Here is a 25,016-nt window from a genome sequence, read left to right on the forward strand (position 1 = left end):
AGACCTCGTTGCTTTCACCATTCTTATGTTTCCACTTGAGAAATGGTACAAATATCAGCTATTCACACTGGGGGGTGTTTTGTGTTTCTAATTTTTGTCATTGCAGGAAGACCTTCTGTATTTCAACTGCAATCAACAGCAATCGAAAAGAATGCTTCTGGAAGCATAAGGGTATTGATTTTATTTCCGGGCCCTCGCTCTCCCCAGTCCTCACGCCTCCAATTTTCCTGAACTCCCTCCCCTGCCCCCATCCCCCAATTCAGGTTTAATAATTCTTTAAGCACAAAGAGAACTGAATGTTTTTCATTTCAGGTAGGATCCAGCCATTTAGAACCTGGCCTGGTACTTAGCTGTCTTGATCTTTTTCCCACAGTGAGAATAAAGAGAACAAAGAAATATTTATTTCCTATTTTGAAATAAAGCAAGAAATAAATAATAAGAATGTATACATTTAACAGGTGCTTATTGAGAATTTGCAATGCACTGGGCCTCATGCTGTGGGGAATATGAATATTCTAAAGAATCAAAGGCAGATGAGACTGTGAAGGTCTGTCCATCACTAATTATATTGCAAGGAAGAAAATATCTGGTGCCACTAAATATGGATAAACAAGAAGTGTAAAAGGGTGGAGGAGGCTAGGAATGTCTTCATGCCTGGCTGGACATGTTAGCCATGAAGGATACTTGTGGTTTAGATTTGTAAAAATGTCCTTTCTCTTCAGCCTCTCTTACCGAGAGAGCTTTCCTGTCACAAGTCCCTACTGTACTTGTATGAAGAAGAATCACTTGCCATTCTGATACTTGGACTAAAATGATGCTTATTTTCTTGCATCTGGCTTTACATTTTTTATTTTATTTTGTTTTATTATTTTAGAGAAAGAGCAGGGGAGAGGGGCAGAAAGAGAGAGAAAAAGAGAGAGGGAGAATCTCAAGCAGGCTCCATGCTCAGTGTGGAGCCCAGTGTGGGGCCCAGTGTGGGGCTTGATCCCTTGATCCTGGGATTATGCCCTGAGCCAAAATCAAGAGTTGGACACTCAACTGACTGAGCCACCTGGGCACCCTGGACTTACCTATTAAGGACTCAGATGGCATTATAATTTAATGTGCAATGATATACTTATGAAATTATCCTTGATGGTAACTTGTGTTTTTCTCCAAGAATTTTAATAAAACAACCTAAAATATGTTCTTTCACCCTTCTTTATAAAGCTTAAGAGTGTTAGACTTACTATATGGCAACCCTTCTTATTTATAAAATGGTAAATTATGACATGACCTAAAAATTCCATTGAAGACATCTGGGATTCTTTTTTGTACATTTCATTTACTGAGATTATAAATAAAAGTTTTAGATTAACATACGCAAAGTGCAGAAGCTTCTAGTAGAGCAGTTTGAAATGGACTATAATATCTTAAACTAAAACCTCATTTTTTTGCAAGTTGCATCCCAACTTGATGATGCCTGACTGTCTACAAGATAAATACCTTTCTACAAGGAAGCAAAATAAATATGACTATTTTTAAAAATCACTTGAAGCTGAAAGCCAGCTTTGCCAATACCATGTGGAGCTTCATATTTGTAACTCTTCACCGTTGAAGAGTAACAAATACTCTAAGGAGTGCACAGGTAAGAAGCATGATTATTTTTGTAGAAGAGCAAGGGACGATTTCCCAGTGGCTTAATTATTTCAGAAACTCTAACCCTAGATAGGTATAAAACAACAGAGGTAAGTACAGAAGGAATCATTTACAGAATTTTTCCTATCTCTCATAATTACTGAAGTACTTTCCAGAGAAATCTATGCGCCAACAGAAGAGAAAGGGCAGGAGCTGATTATTAAATCTCATTGTCAGGTGGCTCTCATATACCATTAAGAGTCAGTAGAAAGTTCTTATCAAATAAAGACTTTATTATTCAGAATTTGATAATTTGTAATGACAAAAAAGGCTAGATAATGGTTTCAAAATAGATCATATTGCTTTGGGAAATTTCTGAAAAAAAGATGACAAACATAACAACAATAATACAAATGGCACCTGTTTACTAAGGGTCTAGTATGTGCCTGACCACCTTAATTATCATGGCTACCCCTTAAGTATTTGATGTACATTTTGCAAATAAGGAAACAGAAGAATAAAGAGAAATAACTTATCAGGGACCCTACAACTAGTAAACAGCAACACTCAAGTTCCTCTTATTTCAAAGCCTGTGCTCATCCATTTAATCAAGATTTGCTATATGTATATCTGAATTAAATAATCATATGTAAGCAATAGAATTGTTCTAAAAGATTATATGCTGATATGAAAAGATTTCCAACATACATAAGTAGGTCTTTTTTAAAAAAGTAGAGACTTGTAAGTATAATATGATCCCTGATTTATAAGTAAAATATAATTAAAAATTGCACATATATTATATATACATACATATACACATACACACACATCACTGGCACGTGCACAAATTATTTTTGAGGGATTACTAAAAATGTGGTTAATGGGGAATGGCTTTGGGTAGGGGCTGTTGAAGAGAGAGACTGTCATATTTCATTGTGTACATTTATCAATATTCTAACTTGTATAACTACATAGTTTTATTATTATGTTTTTAAAGACAACAGGAGTGATATCATGGCTACTTTAACTACATATCTGAATTTTTAAATAAAACTAATAAATATTATCACATAAAATATTTTTTAAACTGCATAAAAAGCATACTTCAAATTGCATTTTTTAAATTTCATGTGTCTTTATAAATAGTTCTATAAAAAGATGGCTTAATATATGTAAATTAAAAGTTCTTGTCATTATAGCATTAGTTAAGAGGACATATGCTATGGAATCAAATTGTCTGGGTGCAAATTTCCTGTGTATCACTCCCTATGTGCCACTTAATTCCAAGTCCTGGGATCTCGGGGCACTAAGCTAACCACTCTATGCCTCATTTTTTCAGTTACTCAATAGCAATAACAATACTGTCACCCTAAAGCCTATTGTGAGTATCCAAAATGAACATATGTAAAGGACTTGAAGTAGTACCTACAACCTAGTAAGAACTCCATCCTATATACATGCAACTATAATCGCATCCATGCAGTTCTACATGGTAGCAATTATTATTATCATTACCATCATTATTATTAGAACAATATTTTTCAAGTAATTGCATTATATGATATAGGTTAGTGTTGTCCCCATTTCTAATCAACTTAATGGAGTAAGTACACCTGGACCAATGGAAATGAGCTGGGGAAAATAAAATCAGAAAATGATAAAAAAAGAAATGGAAAATTCTGGTATCTTTCTTACAGTAATATTCTGCACTACAAAGTCAGGAGCTTCGTCATTTGTGGGGTTGATTGTAATGTAAAATGGTATCTCCAAGGAGCGGTGCTTCCCATCGGTGACGTACACCATGAACTGGTCAGCTGTCGGTTCCATCCTCAAGTGCCTGGATTGCACATAGTTAATGTGCGAAGCCTTCATGTCTTCCCACTGGAACGAAGCTAGAGCACATCAACATGGAGCAGATAAATTAGAAAAGCTTTTTTTTCAAGCTACTGATCCTTAATCCTTAACACAACAGCTTATTTCAAAGAGAAGCAAGTAAGAAATCACTGCAGTTGACCTAAGAATCAGCTATCAGGGGCTGCTTTAATGTCTGTCAGCCATCAAAATAACAATAGATAGCATTAATTATAAGGAAGAATTAAAATTTGCATGGAGAACAGACGGATGATAACTGCCAACCAGGATATGTAGGGACATCATGACTATTCTTCATATGGTTAGAATGAATGCAAGAGAGACCTTCCCCTGATTAAAACCACTGCCCCTGGGAGCACCTGGGTGGCTCAGTTGGTTAAGCATCCGACTCCAGCTCATGATCTTGTGGTCTGTGGGTTCAAGCCCCTCATCGGGCTCTGTGCTGACAGCTCAGAGCCTGGAGCCTGCTTCAGGTTCTATGTCGCCCACTCTCTGTTCCTTCTCTGATCGTGCTCTCTCAAAAATAAATGAATAAATAAATTTTTAAAAATTTTAATAAAAGAAAACACTGCTCCTATAAACAGTTCTTACTATGCTTGGATAAGAAAGAGACTTATCTTGGTCTTAGTTGATTAAGCCTCTGACCTTAGCTCAGGTCATGGTCTCATGGTTCATGAGCTTGATCCCCACTTTGGGTGAGCTCGAGCCCCACTTCAGGATTCTTTCTTTTCTTCTCTCTCTGTTCCTTGTGAGATTCTCTCTCTTTCTCTCTCTCTCTCTCTCTGTCTCCCCTTGCTCACTCACACACTCTCTCTCTTTCAAAAAAATTAATAAATTGAAAAAAAAGAGGAGGATAGTCCAGAAAAAGAGACTATCTCTTTCATATAAAAGCAAAACAAGAGTTAATCAATCATCTGCCTACTTGACATACATATTAAGCAACAAGTTAGACTGAGTGGAATTACTTGACTTGTTCTTTGGGTATTTTGACACCGCCTTAAAACAAAAGAGAAAATGCTTAATGCTCTATGTTAAGCATTAAGTCACAGGCCAAATGCATACCTTTAGTGCAATAAACCTTTCCCCCCCAACTTTATTGAGATACAATTGACATATAACACTATAAGTTTGCTTTACCATGTGATGATCTGATGCACACATATATTGTAAAATGTTACCACAATAATGTCTGTTAACACATCATTCACTTCATGTGATTACAATTTCATTGTTGTAGCGAGAACATTAAGCTTCACTTTTAAATCAACGTTCAAGTGTACGATACAGTATTAACTATAGTCACCATGCTGCACCTTAGAACCCTAGAAATTATTCATTTTATACCTGAAAGTTTGTACCCTTCAACCAACATCTCTCCTCGTGTCCCACTCCTCAGCCCCTATTCTACTCTGTTTCTACGAGTACAACTGTTTCGGATTACACATGCAAGTGAGATCATATGGTATTTGTCTTTCTCTAGTGTATTTCACTCAGCAGAATGCTCTCAAAGTCCATATATTTTCTTAAATGGCAGGATTTCCTTCTTGTCATGGTTGAATAATATTCTATTATGTATTTGTATCACATTTGCTTTATCCATTCATCTATCAACAAACATGTAAGTTGTTTCCATCTTGGCTATTGAGAATAATGGTGCAATGAACATCAGAATATAGATATCTCTTTGATATCCTGTTTTCATTTCCTCTGAATATATACCTAGAAGTGGAATTGCTGTATCGTATAGCACTTCAATTTTTAATTTTGTGAAGAATTTCCACAGTAGCTATACAATTTGCATCCGCACTAACTGTGCCCAAGGGTTACCTTTTCTCCACATCCTCACCAGCATTTGTTACCTCTAGCTATTCTTACAGGTGGGAAGTGACAGCTCATTGTGGTTTAGACTGGAATTTCCCTAGTGATGGGTGATGTCAAGCACCTTTCATGTACCTGTTGGCCATTTTCATGGTCTTCTTTGGAGAAAGGTCTGTTCAAGTCTTCTGTCCATTCTTTTTTCTTTCATAGTTTATTGTCAAGTTGGATTCCATATAACACCCAGTGCTCATCCCAACAAGTGCCGTCCTCCATGCCCTTCACCCCCCTTCCCCTCTCCCCCACCCCCATCAGCCCTCAGTTTGTTCTCAGCATTCAAGAGTCTCTCATGGTTTGCCTCCCTCCCTCTCCCCAACTATTTTACCCCTTCTCCTCCCCCATGGTCCTCCATTAAGTTTCTCCTAATCCTCCTATAAGTGAAAGCATATGGTATCTGTCTTTCTCTGCCTGACTTATTTCGCTCAGCATAACCCCTCAAGTTCCATCCATGCTACAAATGGCCAGATTTCACTCTTTCTCATTGCCATGTAGAATTCCATTGTATAGATGAACCATATCTTCTTGATCCATTTGTCAGTTGATGGACACTTAGGCTTTTTCCACGATATGGCTATTGTTGAAAGTGCTGCTATGAACATTGGGGTCCATGTGCCCCTATGCATCAGCACTCCTGTATCCCTTGGGTAAATTCTGAGCAGTGCTATTCCTAGATCATAGGGGAGTTCTGTTGTTAATTTTTTGAGGAACCTCCACACTGTTTTACAGAGGGGCTGCACCAGTTTACATTCCCACCAACAGTGTAGGAGGGTGCCCGTTTCTCCACATCCTTGCCAGCATCTATCGTCTCCTGATTTGTTCATTTTAGCCACTCTGACTGGTGTGAGGTGGTATCTCAGTGTGGTTTTGATCTGCATTTCCCTGATGATGAGGGATGCTGAGCATCATTTCATGTGTCTGTTGGCTATCTGGATGTCCTCTTTGAAGAAGTGTCTGTTCATGTCTTCTGCCCATTTCTTCTTCACTGGACTATTTGTTTTTCAGATGTGGAGGGTGGTGAGTTCCTTATAGATTTTGGCTACTAGCCCTTTATTTGATATGTCATTTGCAACTATCTTTTCCCATTCTGTCTGTTGCCTATTAGTTTTATTTTTGTTTCCCTTGCCGTGCAGAAGCTTTTTATCTTGATGAGGTCCCAATAGTTCATTTTTGCTCTTGATTCCCTTGCCTTTGGGGATGTGTCAAGTAAGAAATTGCTGCAGTTGAGGTCAAGGAGGTTGTTTCCTGCTTTCTCCTCTAGGGTTTTGATGGTTTCCTGTCTCACATTCAGGTCTTTTATCCATTTTGAGTTTGTTTTTGTGTATGGTGTGAGAAAGTGATCTAGTTTCATTCTTCTGCATGTTGCTGTCCAGTTCTCCCAGCACCATCTGTTAAAGTGGCTGTCTGTTTTCCATTGGATACCCTTTCACACTTTTCAAAGATTAGTTGGCCATACATTTGTGGGTCCAGTTCTGAGCTCTCTATTCTGTTCCATTGGTCTCTGTGTCTGTTTTTGTGCCACCTTCTGTCCATTTTTAAATCAGATTGTTTGGACTTCTTTGCTGCTGAGTTGTATCACTGAGTACTTTACACATTTTAGATATTAATCCCTTATCAGATATATGGTTCAAAAATATTTCCTCCCATCCTGCAGGTTGCCTTTCCATTGTGTTGGTTATTTCTTCTGCAGAAGCTTTTTAGTTTGATGTAGTCTTACTTTTTGATTTTTGCATTTGTGTCAAATGCAAAAAAACACTGCCAAGACCAAAGTCAAGAGCTTACCACCTATGTTTCCTACTAGGAGTTTTATGATTTGAAATGTTACATCCAAGTCTTTAATGTATTTGGAGTTCTTTTTTTCACCCATTTTCATTCTTTTGCATGAGGCTGCCTAGTGTTCTCAACACCTTTTATTGTCCTTTTCCCAATGTATATTCTTGGTTCCTTTGTTATAAATTAAATGATCATATATGTATGGACATACTTCTGAGCTCTTTTGTTCTATTTTATTGATCTATGTGTCTGTTTTCATGCCATACTGTTTTGACACAATACTGTTTTGATCGCTATAGCTTTGCAATATACTTTGAAATTCAAAAACATGATGCCTCCAACTTTGTTCTTTCTCAAGACTGCTTTGGCAATTCAAGGTCTTTTGTGCTTCCAGAGAAATTTTAGGACTGTTTGTTCTATTTCTGTGAAAAATGCTACTTAAATTTTGATGGTGATCGCCTTAAATCTATAGATGGCTTTGGGTAGTAATGGACATTTTAACAACATTAACACTTTTGATCCTTGTATATATCTTTCCATTTGCTTATGTCTTCTTCAGTTTCTTCTTTCAAGACATCAATTCTATGTCTTATAGTTTGGGCATATAAATTTTTCACTTCCTTGGTTAATTTTATTCTTAAGTATTTCACTGTTTTCAGTGCTATTGTAAATGAAATTGTTTTCTTTTTCAGATAGTTCATCATTGGTATATAGATATACAACTGATTTTTTAATGTTGATTTTGTATCCTAAAACTTTACTTATTTTGTTGACTTGTTCTAATAGTGTTTTGGTGAAATTTTAAAAAAATTTTAAATTTTATTCATTTTTGAGAGAGTCAGACAGATAGCACACATGCAAGAGAATGGGAGAGACAGAAACAGAGAGAAAGAGAGAGAGAGAGAGAGAGAGATAGACAATATCAAGCAGGCTCTGCACTGTCAGTGCAGAGCCCGACGTGGGGCTCTAACCCACTAACTGCAAGATCATGACCTGAGCCTAAGTCAAGAGTCAGACGCTTAACTGACTGAGTCACCCAAGCACCCCTTGGAAAAATCTTTAGTAATTTCTACATATAATATCATGTAGTCTGCAAAAGAAGACAATTTACTTCTTATGTGGATAAGTTTTATTTCTGTTTTCTTGCCTAATTACTCTGACTAAGACTTTAAGTACTATGTTGCATAGGAATGGTAAAAGTGGGCATACTTACTTTTGTCCTCATCTTTTTGTAAAGAAAGCTTTTAACCTTTTACTGTTGAGTATGATGCTACTTGTGAGTTCATCATATATGACCTCTACTACAGGGGGGATACACCTATACTAAATTTGTTGATAGTTTTTAATCATAAACATTATTGAATTTTGTCAAATGCTTTTTCTGTATCTATAGAGATGATCATAGAATTTTAGTCTTTCTATCAATTTGGTGTATCACATTTATTGATTTGCATATGTTGACCATCCTTGCATCCCAGGTATATTCCCACTTGATCATGGAATATGATCCTTTTAATGTACTATTGAATTCAGTTTGTTAATATTTTCTGGTGAATTTCTGCATCTACATTCTTCAGGGATATTGGTCTATGGTTTTCTTATAGTATCCTTACCTGGCTTTGGTATCAGGGCAATGCTCATCTTATAAAATGAGTTTGGGAGTTTTTCTTCCTATTCAATTTTTTGCAAGAGTTTGGGAAGATATAATGCTAATTCTTCTTTAAAAGTTTGATAGAACCTGTAAAGACATCTGTTCCTGGACTTTTCTTTCTTAGGAGGGTTTGGATTACTGATAAATCTCCTTACCTGTTATAGGCCTATTTAGGGTTTCTAGTTCTTCATGACTGAGATTTGGTAAGTTGCATGTTTCTAGGAATTTATCCATTTCTTTCAGATTGTCTAATTTGTTGATGTATGGTTATTCATAGTAGTCTTTTCTGATCCTCTGTATAACTGTGGTATCCATTGTAATATCTCTTCTTTCATTTCAGATTTTGAGTCTTCTCTTTTTCATGGCAAGTCTAGGTAAAGGTTTGCCAACTTTATCTTTTTAAAAGACAATATCCTAGTTTTATTAACCTATTGTTTCTATGGTTTTCTAGTCTCTATTTCGTTTATTTCTACTGTTATCTTTGCTATCTCCATTTTGCTAATTGGGATTCTTTTGTTCTTGTTTTTCTAGTTCCTTGATTTATAAGGTTACATAGTTTGAGATAATTTTTTTAATGTAGGCACTTATCACTATAAATTTTCCTCTTTGCACTGCCTTTGCTGCCTCATATATTTAGGTATGTTGTGTTTCCACAAATTTTTAAAATTTCTTTATTCCCAGTTTTATTGAAAATAATTGACATACATCTCTGTAAATTTAAGATGTAAATTTAATGATGGTTTGATTTGCATATATTGTGAAATGATTACCTCAATAGGTTCAGCTAACATTCATCTCTTCATATAGATACAGTTTTAAAAGAAAGGAGGGGTGCCTGGGTGGCTCAGTCGGTTAAGTGTCCAACTTTGGCTCAGGTCATGATCTCATGGTTCGTGGGTTTGAGCCCTGTGTCGGGCTCTGTGCTGACAGCTAGCTCAGAGCCTGGAGCCTGCTTCAGATTCTGTGTCTCCCTCTCCTTTCTCATGCTGCCTCTATCTCTCTCTCAAAAATAAATAAAAAACATGAAAGAAAGAAAGAAAGAAAGAAAGGAAGGAAGGAAGGAAGGAAGGAAGGAAGAAAGAAAGAAAGAAAGAAAGAAAGAAAGAAAGAAAGAAAGAACGGAAAAGGGGCACCTGCCTGTCTCAGTTGGTAGAGCATGAGCCTCTTGATCCTGGGATTGTAAGTTTGAGCCCCACTTAGGGTGTAGAGATTACTTAAAAATAAAAAAAAATTTTTTAAAAAGAAAGAAAAAAAGGAAAAAATTTTCCTTGTGATGAGAAATCCTAAGATTTTCTATTTTTACTTTTTCTTCTATTTATTTATTTATTTATTTATTTATTTAGAGACAGAAACAGCACAAGTCGGGGAGGGGCAGAGAGAAAGAATCCCAAGTAGGTTCTGCACAGTCAGTGCTCAGAATTTGTTGTGGGACTTGACAACATGAACTTGAGTTCATGAAACCGTGAGATCACAAGCTGAGCTAAAATCAAGAGTCAGATGGTTAACTGACTGAGCCACCCACTCACCCCAGGATTTTTAAAAAATTTTATACTTGAACCATTGGTTGTTTGGAGTGTCTTAATTTACATATATTTGTGAATTTTCTAGTTTTACTTCTGTTACTGATTTTAATTTCCTACCATTATGGTCAGAAAAGATACTTTGTAGAACTTTAATCTTTTAAAATTTTCTAAGACTTGTTTTATGACACATCAGATGATCTATTCTGGAAAATGTTCCATGTGTGTTTGAGATTAGAATGTTCCATTGCTGCTTTGGTTGGATGGAATACACTGACTATGTCTATTGGCTTCATTTGGTCTAATGTACAGTTTAAGTCCATTGGGTCCTTGTTGATTTTTCAGTCAGATGATCTATCCATTGTTGCAAGTGGGGTACTGAAGTCCCTTATTATTATTGTATTGTTGTCATTACTTCCTTCAGATTTATTAGTATTTGCTTAATATATTTAGGTGCTCCAATGTTGTATGCATATAAATTTGTAATTGTTATATTCTCCTGATGAATTTACCCCTTTATCATTTTACGGTGACCTTCTTTGTCTCTTGCCACAGTTTGGATTTAAAGTCTATTGTATCTGTTATAAGTACTCCTACTGTCTTTGGTTTCCATTTGCATACCATATCTTTTTCCATCCCTTAATTTTGAGCCTATGTCTGTCTTTGAAGCTGAACTTAGTCTCTTGCAAACAGCATATAGTTGTCTTGTTTTTTTTCTATCCATTTAGTCACTCTATTAATGTTTCTGTTTTAGTTGTTATTGTCTGAAATACAAGAGCTATTTAAATATCTGAGATACATTCTGGTTTCAAAATTAAAGTCCTCACCTTCAACATCCCAGGCTCTTTCTCTCTCTCTGTTACACCCATGATACATGTCTTAATCTTTTCTGCCAATGTCTTTTAAAAGTACTAAAAGGTTGAGAGAATGAGACCTGTGAGCTCCCACCAGATTTATTATATCACAGTATTCTGGGTTGCTATGAAGGTCTTTTTAAACATTCTTTCTTCAATATGTATTTTTATAGCTTTCCTAAGTGACATTTCCACTTATTTTGAAGTAAACTCCCATACATAAGGAAATTCAAAATAGAAAATTAAAATGAAAAACAACAATATTCAAAAGTATCAGCTATAATAATAATTCCCTGAATGTATACAGTGCTTTAAGCAATTTTGAAGTCCTTACACAGCCATTAAGCATGATTTGGCCAGTCAGATACATGACATAGGCAAGTGACTGCTGGTCACGAAGCCATGACTTACCTATGCTTATGCCCATATTGCTTTTTTCAAAACCTGCAGAAGGAAGGGTGTTTTCAAGGTAGCCAAACTGGGGAGGAGAAACCAAAACAAATTCCAAGTCATCTGCTGCAGTGTCAGGGTCAGTGGCAGACAAATGGTTAATGGTAATGGCTGCTGAGAAACCCTCATCTACAACGAACATGGTACCTGCATACAAATAATAAGACAATTATGACTTAGCGTGAAATCCTCTAATCAGAATAGTGAAGACAAAAGGGAGTGATTGCAATTCCAATTCAGAGAAGCCTCCCATATGCAAATATACTTCCATGGGAGATGTTCATTTCCTTTGGCATAATTTCTCCTTACAGTGAAAATATTCAGGGGTAATGGGTGGAATTTAATTTGACTTATGGAATGATATTTTTTTCCTTGTACAAGCAAGCCAGACAATAATGGAGAGACAGCAGAAATACTAAATGCTCTACTACAGCCCTTTAGTCATTCTCAAGGAACTCTGATTTCCCTTGTGTCTCTATAGAAGTGACAAATGAAAATAAGAATTGCCAAACTGTTTTAATGATAAGCCACTAAATGTAGTTTATGTACTCTTCAAGATCAGTTGTTACCTCTGTTTGTCAGAGCGTTAATTGCCTGCGAGCTATTATGAATTACTCATAACGAACATTTTTTTCATGCCTTGGTGCTTAATTATTCTGCAGGGATAATGCTTCCTTTCCAGAACATTGCTTGGGAGATAGTTTGCAAATTACAATAACATCCATACATATGCTCATATTTTTTTTCTAAGAGACAGAACATATACATAATGTCTATGAAGCGATGACTTTCTAAAAAGCAAATAAGGTTAAATGTATATAAATGGTCTCTCTGGTATTTTCATTCTGTTCTAATAGAAATTATTATGGATAAAATAAATTACTCTCTCTCCAGCAGGCAAATTAGATTTCCCCATGTGAAATAAAGCCGGAATATTTGAGGATTCCAATGTTGTCCTCATCCCAAAACACACACACACACACACACACACACACACACACACACACACACACACAAACATACTTGCATTCTCTCTCCTTACAGAATTACCTACACTTTTAAACAGACAAATTCTTTTGCCCTGCAACATTTTAGAGACCTGGAGTTTTCCACAAAGGTGTGTGGAGGCAATTATCATCAGCAATTCTGTAGTTTATTTTAACTATGATTCAAATGCATATCATTTCACTAAACCACAGGCGTGACACCAGACGAGATGATAGAGCTTTCATAGGAGAAAACGCTGTCACCTATTGCAATCGAAGGTGACTGGTTGTCCACTGGCTGTACTGTGACGTTGAGGTCATATACTGGAAAGGACTCATGAAGAGGAACAGATGGACGGGGCCCACTGTAGCAACAGCCATTCACATAAGGACCAGCTTCTCCATCCGAAACCACCAATGTAATGGTATCGAAACAAGGCACCAAGCCAATCTCACCACCTGGAAGACACACCATAGCTGAAACCTGACTTTTTAAAAATATAGAATACTCAGATGAAATCTATCTGCCCCTCTTCTCCAAGCATAGAATGGTGAAGAGAGGAACTTATGTGTCTACAATATAAAACTCAATTTTATCACTATGAAATTAAATAGTCATGAAAATAATGAAAAAATGCTTGCCCATCTGTTGCCTCTGGTGAAGGCTCTGCCAGCTATCTATCACCATATGGAGGGGCAAAAAGGGGCTAACAAGGGTCTGACAGTTCACAAATGAACATGGGAGAGGCACAAAGCTTCACTGGCGATGGTTTCATTCTTCCTTCATAATTGTTTCATGATAGGACCAACTTCAGGGAGAGTAGAAGGCCCCTTGTCTTTCCAATTGCATTGTCTTCCCATTTACATTAACTACCTTAAGTGAACAACCATCAACCACACCACAGTTATGAGAAACAGAAGCTGGGAAGGTGAAATAGAAAGATAATCCACATTGTTGTCATTTGTTTCAGTATTTTCCTCACTGTCTAATAGCCAAGGTGCTAACGAAATAGCAACAGGACATCGCAAAGAAGTGGCATTTGTTTTTGTTTTCCTTTTACTCTTTAGGGCTTATGCTTATGGGATTTAAAACGGACCCAACTTGGGGTTCCTGGGTGTCTCAGTTGATTAAGTGTCTGATTCTTGATTTTGGCTCAGGTCATGATCTCATGGTTGTGGTCGCTGAGTATGGAACCTACTTGAGATTCTCTCTCTCCCTCTCCTTCCGCCCCTCCCCCACTCAGGTGTGTGTGTACTCTCTCTCTCCCTCAATAAAAAATTAATAAAAATTTAAAAATAAATAAAATGGCCCTAACTTAAGTAGTGGGAGAAAGAAGGGGGAAAAATGTCAGGATTCGATAGCTGATCAGCAAACCAGCCAATCTGCTCTTGGTTACTAACTAACAGCACAGAGAGAGAAGCGCTCACCCTCCAGGGAACAGAAAAGCTCTGCAGATGTGTTTTTCATAATTCTCATGCTTCACATTGAAAGTGCCAAGAGGAAAGCAAACATTGGGAAGTTTTGATCAGACTAGTACACAAAAGATCAGGGACGTCATATATTTTCACAAGACACATTGATCAAATCTATACTGCAGTGTGCTTGGCATTATTCTACCTGCTTAAAATAATGACAAGGAAAATCAAGAGATGATATTATTGAGCAACCAAATGATTAAAGAATGAGAAAACTGGGCTTAGAGGGAAAAACAGAGTTGAAGTTGAGAGAATTAGAATTGAATAATCCAGCTTTAACTTTAGAAGAAGTAAAATTTAAGATGCCTCTTATCTAGTCATATTTATAAGAACATAAATTGGAATAAAGCTTATTTATTCTTCATTCACCTGATAAATATATATTTAATGGCTCATATCTGGTAATTACTATGCTGGGCGCTCCAGCAGAGAATTAGGCAGACATTTTGAAAATGTCAGACAGTTCAAAAGAATGTCAAATGTCAAAAGACCTATTATATGTCAGGCACTGACACAAAATAATGGTAGAGAAGGAAATGTAGTTGGGTTAGAATATAACTGATGTGTATATGCATTAAGAGGAACCACATGAAATTGCCATTATTATGTCATTTTTTTAACCAATTAAATTGAAAATTCATGTACCTCAGCCTGAATATGTACAGGGGGCTGAGGGTGAAGAAAGATGAAAGTACTGGCTGACAGTGGCATGGTGGGCAGGAACACATGGCTGGGAAAGTCAGGAAAGTTTTTTTCCAGATGGCTCTGCTAGCTTTATACTATGCATTAAATGATAATTAGTTTACCAGGCAGATGAGGCAGAGAATTGAGATGGGGGAATGAGGACATGCAGGAAGAGAAGTGGAAAAATCATTCTAGGAAGAGTAGAGAGTGTTGTTTTTTTTTTTTTTTTTAAGGCACACAGAGGTGCCTGGGTGGCTCAGTTGGTTAAGTGTCCAATTTCAGCTCAGGTAATGATCTCACAGCTCATGAGTTTGAGCTCCACGTCAGGCTTTGTGCTGACAGCCTGGAGCCTGCTTCAGATTCTATGTCCCTGTCTTGCTCTGCCTCACCTCTGCTGGTGCTCTGTCTCTCTCTTGCTCTCTCTCTCTCTCTCAAAAAAAAAAAAAAAAAACATTAAAAAAATGTTTTTAAAAAGCAAACATAGTTCCTTCCATAACTGTAATTTCGACCTAGTGGAAGCATAGGTACATTTACAGAAAAACAGAAAAACCAGGCTGAGCATCTGGTCACAAAAAAGGCTACAATATGGATGGGCAAGTCTCTACTTTGAATGGAATATAGTCTAAGGACATGATTTATACTTAAAACTGTTAACTGTGGCATTATTAGAAAATTTTTTTAAGTTTATTTATTTATTTTGAGAGAGAGAGAGCATACACAATTGGGGGAGGGGCAGAGATAAGGAGAGACAGAATCCCAAGCAGGCTCTGTACCATCAGCACAGAGCCCAATATGGGGCTTGAACTCACAAACCATCAGATTGTGACCTGAGCAGAGATCAAGAGTTGGATGCTTGCTTAACTGCACCACCCAGGCAGCCTTAAAAAATTTTTTTCTGATAACTTTATGTTTAATGTTGGGAGAATAGCAAATTAATCACGTAACTTTACATCATAAGATATTATTCAATTACTAAAACTTACATTTACAATAACTTTATGTAGTAAATATTTTAATAAATGTTTTAGCTGATAATCTCAATGAAAAAAATAATCAATAAAACTACACAGACATGATTGTAACTGTGTTAAAAATTATGATTAGAAAAAAAGAAAACAAAGTACTGAAATGTTAACAGTGATAATCTCTGAGAGATAAATAGGTGATTTTTCAAAATTTCAGAATGCGTTTCCATACTTCCCAAGTTTTTTGAAATGAGCATGTAGTGTTATTTTTATCCTCACAGAAAGCAAATAATAATGGTGACAAAATTATCCTCAGGTTGCCTTTATAATCAACACAGAGAGGAAAGTGCAGAGCCACTGAAATTTCAGGTCCCATAGTAATGTGGTTCCTTACAGTCTTTCCCACGCATGCTAAGTCACTACCAATTGAGCAATTGGGTAAACATTACATGGAAACATCATTCAAATAACAGACTGTCTTTTGAATTGGCACTATTTCTGCTAATTTAGTAACATAAACAATAACAACAAAACATCTACCTGTAGTGATTTGTCTGGTGTCCTAGAAGGTCTCATGAAAAAACTTAGTTGACCCCCCCTTACGTGGCCATCACACCAGAAGAGATTTATAAATATGTACACCTGTTGTTTAGCACTTGGAGCAGGGTACTAGCAGAGACGGGTTCATCTCACCCCTAATTTATCTCTGCGTGAGCCGGCCACAAATGTCAAAATCATGTAAGAATCAATAGTCGTTGGTCTTTGGCCCCTTTTCTGCCAGTCTGTATGAGATCTACTGGGGAAATCAGAATGACGCACCTAGTTGTGGACTCTTCAGAGACCTTGACCATGTGGACTATGCCCCCCAGAGCAAGGATGCAAGCAGGGAACCCTTCCCAAGACTGAACATACTTAAGAAGATAAAGAGAGGAGCACCCAGGTTGCTCAGTTGGTTAAGCATCTGACCCCGGCTCAGGTCATGATCTCATGGTTTGTGGGTTCAAGCCCCGTGCCGGGCTCTGCGCTGACAGCTCAGAGCCTGGAGCCTGCTTCGGATTCTGTGTGTGTGTGTCTCTCTCCATCTGCCCTTCCCCTGTTTGCTCTCTGTCTCTCTCTCTCTCAAAGATAAATGAACATTAAAAAAAGAAGAAGAAGATAAGGAGATACCATTTTCTTAAAAAATGTCTGGGGCCTCCTGGGTGGCTCAGTGCGCTAAGCATCTGCCTCTTGGTTTTGGCTCAGGTCATGATCTCACAGTTCATGTGATCGAGCCCCGCCCTAGGCCCTTTGCTGGCAGCCTGCTTGGGATTCATTCTCTCTCCCTCTCTCTCTGCCCCTCTCCCACTCATGCTCTGGTGCACTCTCTCAAAATAAATAAACATGAAAAAAATTACATATATATATTTATATATAAATGTCTGGCAGAGTGATTACAAAGTGCCATATTAATTGGCCATAAAACAACTGGTATCTTAATAAATCATTGTTTTCCAAAGTATATGTAAAATATTATTTTGGGGCACCTGGGTGGCTCAGTCAGTTAAGTGTCTGACTTTGGCTCAGGTCATGATCTCGTGGTTCATGAGTTCTGTGCTAGCAGCTCAGAGCCTCGAGCCTGCTTCAAATTTTGTCTCCCTCTCTCTCTGCCCCTGCACTGCTCGTGCTCTGCCTCCTTCTCTCTCCCAAATTAAGTAAAACATTAAAAAACTTTTAAAAATATTATTTCATAATACTCCCCCCATTTCCAAATTAATCGTTATCTTTCTCAATCTCCCCACCCTGAGTCCCCATGCACTACTTGTATTCCCCATGTTTTTTCAAATAAGAAAACAATTTGAATTCTGATAGTTCTTATTCTCTCTACCACTCACCTGGCCTTATATACCCCATCATGCTTCCCCATGAAACCCACAGATGAGAGTGACGTATGGATTAGTACACATGAAATTGTAACAGAGGGCAATAAGAGGTAACCAGAGGAAGGATACGATGTTATTACTGAGGAGGTGTCCTCAACCCAGAGATCAGAAGGCATGCTAGGGGCAATGACTAATGAGGTATAGATATGTGATGCTATCATCTTTGCATGTGAGAGGGTCTGTCCATCCATTTAAATTCAAAGCCCTTCACAGCTGAGTCTGGATTATACTCCTTTGCAGCTCAAAATGCCTAGCACCATGCCTTGCAGATAACAGAGACTGAATTAATGTTTTCTCCATTTGGATATTTTACATGGGGAACAAATGCCATCTGGGTAACAATATCATGTGATGCCGGAAATGAAATCACGATGCTAATAAATAAGCATTTACTGTATCACTATTTGGGATCCCCCAGTGTGTGGTGCTGTGGCCATCACACGAAGTGTAAGATAGCACAATGGCTTTTTCAGGAACTCAAAAGGCAGAGAAGTTACTTCTTAGGAACTAGCTGGTGATCGTGTAAACTTTTAAAATTAATAATATAATTATCCTAAGGAGCTAACTTCAGGCATTTCTGTTATGATTCATGGGTCCCAAAGATGTGATGGTCAAATAAAATCTCCTTCAAATGGATCAAAAAGGGAATGCAGACAACCCCAGCGTGACCTGAAGGTCTATGTGGAAGCATCAAGAACAAAGCAGCAATAATACATGTTCCTTCTCCACTCTTTGAAATTGATTATATTACTGAGATCAGAAATCCTCCTAAAAATGGTGATTCTACTTAAAAAATGGGATACAGGCTGCTCCGACTTCTGTTTCTTTTTTAATGAGAGCAAGCACTGAGCCCCCGGCAAGGAGTGGCATTAAGACTCTGTTGAGTTGTTGCATCCGCTCATCCACACTGATCACCGTGCTGTCACTCACCCGTGTGCTTGTATGTCACAGCCCCCGAGATGACATCTCCCTGAGAGAACCGATCCACTGTGACTCCGCCTTTCCTCACCAGCCCGTGCTGGGGTGCTCGGGCAATCACAAACATCAGTCTCAAGTCGTCACTGTCCGCATCAGTAGCAGAAATGTATTCAGAGGTAATGACCACCTCGTCGCCCTCTGAGCAATGCATCATGGGAATGAGGTCAGCCTTGAGGATTGGTGGCTCATCATTGACGGGGAATACCTAGGGGGGAACAATGCATGTTTTCAAGAAAAAGAAAGCGATGACAAATTGCCCAGCTGGTAACCCATAGCTCATAGTCGGAATGACAGGCATTTTCGATCTTTCAGACACATGAAACAATAGCCATGGAATTTGGCCAAGCGGGCTGTATCTTCCCCATATGAACTATCTTGGAAGAAATGGCCAACATGGGAAACATTTTAGGTAGGAATGGAAGAGTATGGTTATGGTTTGGGACTCAGAGCTCTCATTTGTTTCCAGACAGACAAAATATAAATGTAATACAAAGCAGTCTTCACTAAAGTCCCCATCGTCTTTCGTTAAATTCACACATATTCTAGAGGAAATTTAGTCCTTGTGGTCTGATGCACTTATATTTACCACATAAAAGTTATTTATATTTCAAATTATTTGGTGATCACAAAGCTTTCCTCCCTGCCACCCAGGAAGTTTCTCTAAACTTAAAATAAGCAGCTGCATTTCGAACATTTTGAGTTCACTCTGAAACTCCATAACGATGAAATCAATCCCAGGTTTTAACTAGACAAAACATTTTTCTCTCATCATTGTGAACAAAAAGCTCCAAGTAGAAAGGAAAGAAGAGCAATATGGGATCACTCTGGCTCTCTGAATCTAACAGGATGATGCAGACACCTGAAAAGGCAAGTCTTTTAAATCGAAATGAAGGACATTCTGACTCTGAGTTCACAGTCGCAACTTGGTGTGTGCTCTGCAAGTCTGGTTATCAGGTCCAGCCTGTGGATACTGTCAACCCCCACATTTCCAACTCCCCTTGTTTCCACCAGGGTAATCTTTTAAAAAGGTGGCTTTCATCACCCTGGTTTCTCTGCAGATCATGTAAACCTTTCATCTTTTACAATGTGGCTTTCAGGGCTCCTGAGTGGCTCAGTCCGCTAAGTGTCCAATTCTTGGTTTTAGCTCAGATTATGATCTCATGGTTTGTGTTGGAGCCCTGCATGGGGCTCTGGACTGACAGTGCGGAGTCTGCTTCGGATTCTTTCTCTCCCCCTCTGTCTCTCTGCCTCTCCCTTGCTCGTGTTCTCTCTTTCTCTCAAAACAAACAAACAAACAAACAAACAAATAAAATGTGGTATTCATCAGGTTACGCCTTATGGGGACCTTCAATGCCTTCATAGCACTGCTCCCAGGATGTCTGAGGCCTTGTTTAGTGCACTTGGGCGCCTTTGTCTCCCTTTTCACCTGAAGACCCTGAGATGCTTCTATCTCTGGTCTCTGCATCATCTCTGCATGCTCTCTCTGCCCTGTGGCTCAGTAGCCTCTGCCCCAGCTCTTCCCTCGGGGTCTCCTATCTTTCAGGGTACATGTGGATTCTTCAGGGAAAACCTGAACAACTCAGACTCACTGAGAGACATCCACCATTTACTCTCTTTCAGCATCCCATTTATTGGTAGAACACATCCACATTTTAATTATTTCAGTGATAATCTTTTTTTCTCCTTCCTTTTATTTTTTTTCAAGAACTCCCTAATAAGCTTAATTCTTAATAAATCTTATTTATTCATTCATTCATCTTTTACATTTAAAAGATCACAAAATATTTCATTCTGGGAATATAAACTCTATTTCTTAATGTCTTACAAGAAAGAGATTGAATATTGGCATGAACACAGAGCATTTTTAATTTCAGAAGAAGATATTTCAATGATAATCTTTAATGTCTGCCTGTATCCCCTGCCTATAAGCTCTAACAAGACAGAGGCATTCTTTGTCATGTTCATCATCATACCCCAAGCATCTGGCATAGGAACTGGCATGTAGAAGGGACTTAGGGTTTTGGGTTTTTTTTTTTAACATTTATTTATTTATTTTATTTTTTATAAATAGTTTATTGTCAAGTTGGTTTCCAACAACACCCAGTGCTCATCCCAACAAGTGCCCTCCTCCATGCCCATCACCCCCTCTCCCCCCGACACCCATCAGTCCTCAGTTTGTTCTCAGCATTCAAGAGTCTCTCATGGTTTGCCTCCCTCCCTCTCCCCCACCATTTCCCCCCTTCTTCTCCCCAATGGTCCTCCGTTAAGTTCCTCCTAATCCTCCTATACGTGCAAACATATGGTAGTTGTCCTTCTTTGCCTGACTTATTTCACTCAGCATAACACCCTCACATTCCATCCATGTTGCTATACATGGCCAGATTTCATTCTTTGAATACTACATGGCAATGAGAAACATTTATTTATTTTTGAAAGAGATAGACAGAGTGTGAGTTGGGGAGGGGCAGAAAGGGAGACACAGAATCCAAAGCAGGCTCCAGGCACTGAGCTGTCAGCACAGAGCCTAATGTGGGGCTTGAATCCACAAACTGTGAGCCAAAGTTATACGCTAAACTGACTGAGCTACCTAAGTGCCCCTACAAGTCACTTATTAAATATTTATGGAATAAATAAATAAGTGAAGGTAAAAAGCACGCAATACTCTATTCTATTTTCTATTGGCTTCATTAGGAAACAATCTCTTGGTTCAAGTTCTCTGAGTGGATTCATTAAAGACCTTCTTTATTATGTTCTTGACTCTATCTGATTAATGTCACCAATACATCCATGATGACCACCCAACAAAATGCAAAATGGCCTCAGCTTTCAAATGGATAATAAAGCCCAAAGAGAACAGAATTGAAAACATTGGATAGAATAAAATCCAATTGTATAGATAATTGGATAGAAAACAATCACCCAAAATTGTCCAAAAATTACCTGTACTTCTGATTGCTTTTGAAAGCCATGTGCTTTTGTCTAAACAGTAGCAATAAACAGAATGTTTACACAGTCAAATAAATGATTTTGGGCAAGTCATGGAAACTTCTTGAACCTAAGTTTCCTTGCCTATAAAATGGAGATAATTTCTTCCCTGTCTGCTTCTTAAAAATACTGGATGGATGTAATCATTCTTGATTATTAACTATAAAAATAGCTTATAAACACATTATTACCACTAATAATAATTTCCTTTCTCAAAGATCTGACAAAATTCAAACAGAAATTAGAATTCGGTAGATAAAAGTAATCAAGAGCATAATTCTTTCCTTTGTCACTAAGTACTCATATCCTATGAGTTTTGCTGTGGACTTACGTGGTCACTCAACAGAGAAATTCAGGGGTTCCCATTAACCTTTATGTGCAGATTTTTCATCATTTGTCAAAAGGGGAAAAGTAATTATTTCAAATCGGTCTGAGAAAGGAGTATATGGTACAGGGATTCACGAAGAGGCGCCACACATGTAAAGCCATGGTTTCTTCCATTCGAGAAGGAAAAGCCCAGTGACATTAGTCTAACCTGGACAGGTGCTAAGTAAATATTTCTGGATGTTACAGCTCAAAAATGTTAGAATCAATTTATATGCAGAACGAATTGATTTTTAAGTTAAGTATCTGGATTTGAGGTCAGACTGATTCGATCATTAAATGGATTGGAAAGAGAAAGCAGTATGCCCATTTCACCAGTATAACTTTGCTGTGTATTGCCTGTCTGTTACCTTCAGACAGTAGCTGGCATCTTCTTGCTTTGGAGTCCACATGTTTCAAGTTCTATCAGGAACTCTTAAGAGGCTTCCAAACCGGATATTTTATTTCTATATGAACCAGGGAGGAAACTTTCTACTCACCTCAACATGTAGAATGAAGTCTGCTGAATTGGTGCCATCTGTGACCTCCAAGAATATATCATCCTGAAGTATCTCAGATCCATCATGTCGATACCTGTGGGGATGACATTTGCCACTAGCCCCTCAAAGCCACCATGACAGTAGGAGTTGCCTGACACAAGAGAGCTTTTCCATGGCTTTGGCCACACGGTCAATAAATAACAAAAAAATAGCATAATCATGAAGTCACATATTCAACAACTCAAGTGTCCCTGAATGTAAAAATTGCACCACCCAGGAAAAATGTGGGATATATTTTCTTAATTTGCCCCTAAATCAAAAAGTAGCCCTTCAAGTTGCTACCATGGCAATGGGAATCGGTTGGTCTAGTTCTCCTTACTTACATAAAACAAGGCTGGGGCCAAGGGGGTTACTGAGACAGCAGTAGACGGGGAAAAGTGGGAGACAGTGCGGATTTTGAGGATGCCCCTGCTCCCCTACTTGGAAGCCTAATCTTTCTGCCTGTGCTTTTGATCTACTCAGCTCTCCTCTAAAACTGTGATCTATGAATTATGTATTGCCTCCCTCCTACCATTTTCCCTTTTCTACTTAGTAGCTCTCTTCCATTTAACCTATAAAGATTTCCGAATCTCTCCAGACTTAAAAATAGGTTCTTTTGTCTAGTCTTGGCCCTACTTTTCTTTAATTCTCAGTCAAGTTTTGTAACAGAATTGTCTAATTCAGGACTTTCCATGTACTCTCCAGCCACTGTAGTGATACTTACCACAAGAATCTTAATCTATTCTTATCTATTAAGAATCTATAATTACTTACTTATTACTTACCACAAGTTCTTTTTTAAAATTTTTAAAAATATTTTATTTATTTTTGAGAGGGAGAGACAGAGTTTGAGTGAGGGAGGGGCAAAGAGAGAGGGAGACACAGAATCCACAAAGCAGGCTCCAGGCTCTGAGCTGTCAGCATACAGCCCGACGTGGTGTTCAAACCCATGAACCACAAGATCATGACCTGAGCCAAAGTCAGACGCTTAACCGACTGAGACACCCAGGAGACCCTACCACAAGTTCTAAATAGCTGTCTAACTGAGCCAAATTTTCAGTTTATTAATGATTTTTTAAAGATAGGAAACAAATCTTAAAAAATGAAAATAATAGTTGCATAAAAATTATATATTGAGGATATGTAACATTCACATTTTTTCATAAAAAAATAAATTCAGAGCTAAAAGATATTTGACTCAGGACTAGTCTCACCCATACTCTGGCTAGGGACTCGGGTTGCAGATTCTATTCTGATGGTGAAGAATGTCCACCTCCCACCCTCAGTATCCCTCCCATGTACTGTCTCCTATGTTCCCTGATATTTTCAACAAAAATAGTTATGTGAAAATTTACTAATCCCATCTTATCATGGTAATACCCCTGAAGGGCAAAGCATATCTAGGACTGCACCTCCAAAGGCGTGGCTGTGGAGTCAAACAGAACTTGTTTCAAAATCAGACTCCTCCATATACTACTTGAGCGACCTCAACCTTCTTGTGCCTTAGTTTCTTCAACTATAATATGAGAATACAGCCATCTACCTTATCAGGCTTGATTGCCGTGAAGATTAAATAGCAAAAAAAACATAACTGCAGGTCTATAGAAGAGTTCTCAAATTATATGGGCTGGCAAATATTAGTGCTTTTTTTCCTATCCATCATTCACTCCCTAGTAAGAATTACCTAAACAGAGGTCTTGTTCTAACATGTAGCTAAGAACTGAGATGTCTAAAAAAAGGAAAGTTTTGTGAGGATAAGTGTGAGTAGTGAAAAGAGGTCAGGATAGTGGAGACTGTGAATAAACAATTTAACTAGACTAAACTTCAGGTAAAAGTGATCTTCCTTGGCACAAATCCTAGTTCCTAGTCAGCTTCCAAGTGTGGAATTATGCATTTGATCCCTAATACCTTCTTAAAAATTCCTATTTACAACTTGAATTTATAAGTGGTAAGACCATTCGTATGTCTGTCTCCCTGACCCTTGCTTTTGAGTATCTTGAATGATTTTACAGAGAAGGTGTTTTCACTAAACTTTGTAGGAAAGTTTCTTACAAAACTGCATTAGACAGAAAAAATGAAAGCCCTCAAGGTGAGCCAAACTGTTGTAGGAGCATAAGGAATGAGCTGCTCTAATTTCTCCAAAGGACACAAAAATGCTGGTTCGAAGGAGCCCATGTACCCCAATGTTGAGAGCAGCACTATCAGCAATAGTCAAAGTATGGAAAGAGCCCAAATGTCCATCGACTGATGAATGATAAAGAAGACGTGTACAATGGAATATTACTTGGCGATCAAAAGGAATGAAATCTTGCAAATTGCAACAACGTGGATAGAACTAGAGTGTACTATGCTAAGTGAAATAAGTCCATCAGAGAAAGACAAATATCCTATGATTACACTCACGTGGAATTTAAGAAACAAAACAGACAAACATAGGGGAGGGGAAACAAAAAATCAGATAAAAACAGAGAGGAAGACAAACTATAAGAGACAAATATAGAGAACAAAC

General features: G+C 37.9%; 1 protein-coding gene across 6 annotated transcripts in view; it reads right to left on the bottom strand.

Moving 5' to 3' along the window:
- FREM1 (FRAS1 related extracellular matrix 1) overlaps positions 1 to 25,016 on the bottom strand; it is a 167,629-nt gene that overhangs the window by 73,841 nt on the left and 68,772 nt on the right. For all 6 annotated transcript variants that reach the window (XM_077765043.1, XM_077765041.1, XM_077765042.1 and 3 more), the window contains exons 15-19: positions 22,469 to 22,562; positions 18,573 to 18,825; positions 12,863 to 13,057; positions 11,574 to 11,759; positions 3,316 to 3,512 (exon numbers count right to left, since the gene is read on the bottom strand). In XM_077765043.1, the coding sequence (XP_077621169.1) occupies positions 3,316 to 3,512; positions 11,574 to 11,759; positions 12,863 to 13,057; positions 18,573 to 18,825; positions 22,469 to 22,562 (925 nt within the window). The remainder of the gene's footprint in view (positions 1 to 3,315; positions 3,513 to 11,573; positions 11,760 to 12,862; positions 13,058 to 18,572; positions 18,826 to 22,468; positions 22,563 to 25,016) is intronic.

The sequence above is a fragment of the Crocuta crocuta genome, unplaced genomic scaffold (assembly GCF_008692635.1).
Source record: "Crocuta crocuta isolate KB4526 unplaced genomic scaffold, BGI_CrCroc_1.0 scaffold687, whole genome shotgun sequence".
In the NCBI taxonomy this organism is placed as follows: domain Eukaryota; kingdom Metazoa; phylum Chordata; class Mammalia; order Carnivora; family Hyaenidae; genus Crocuta; species Crocuta crocuta.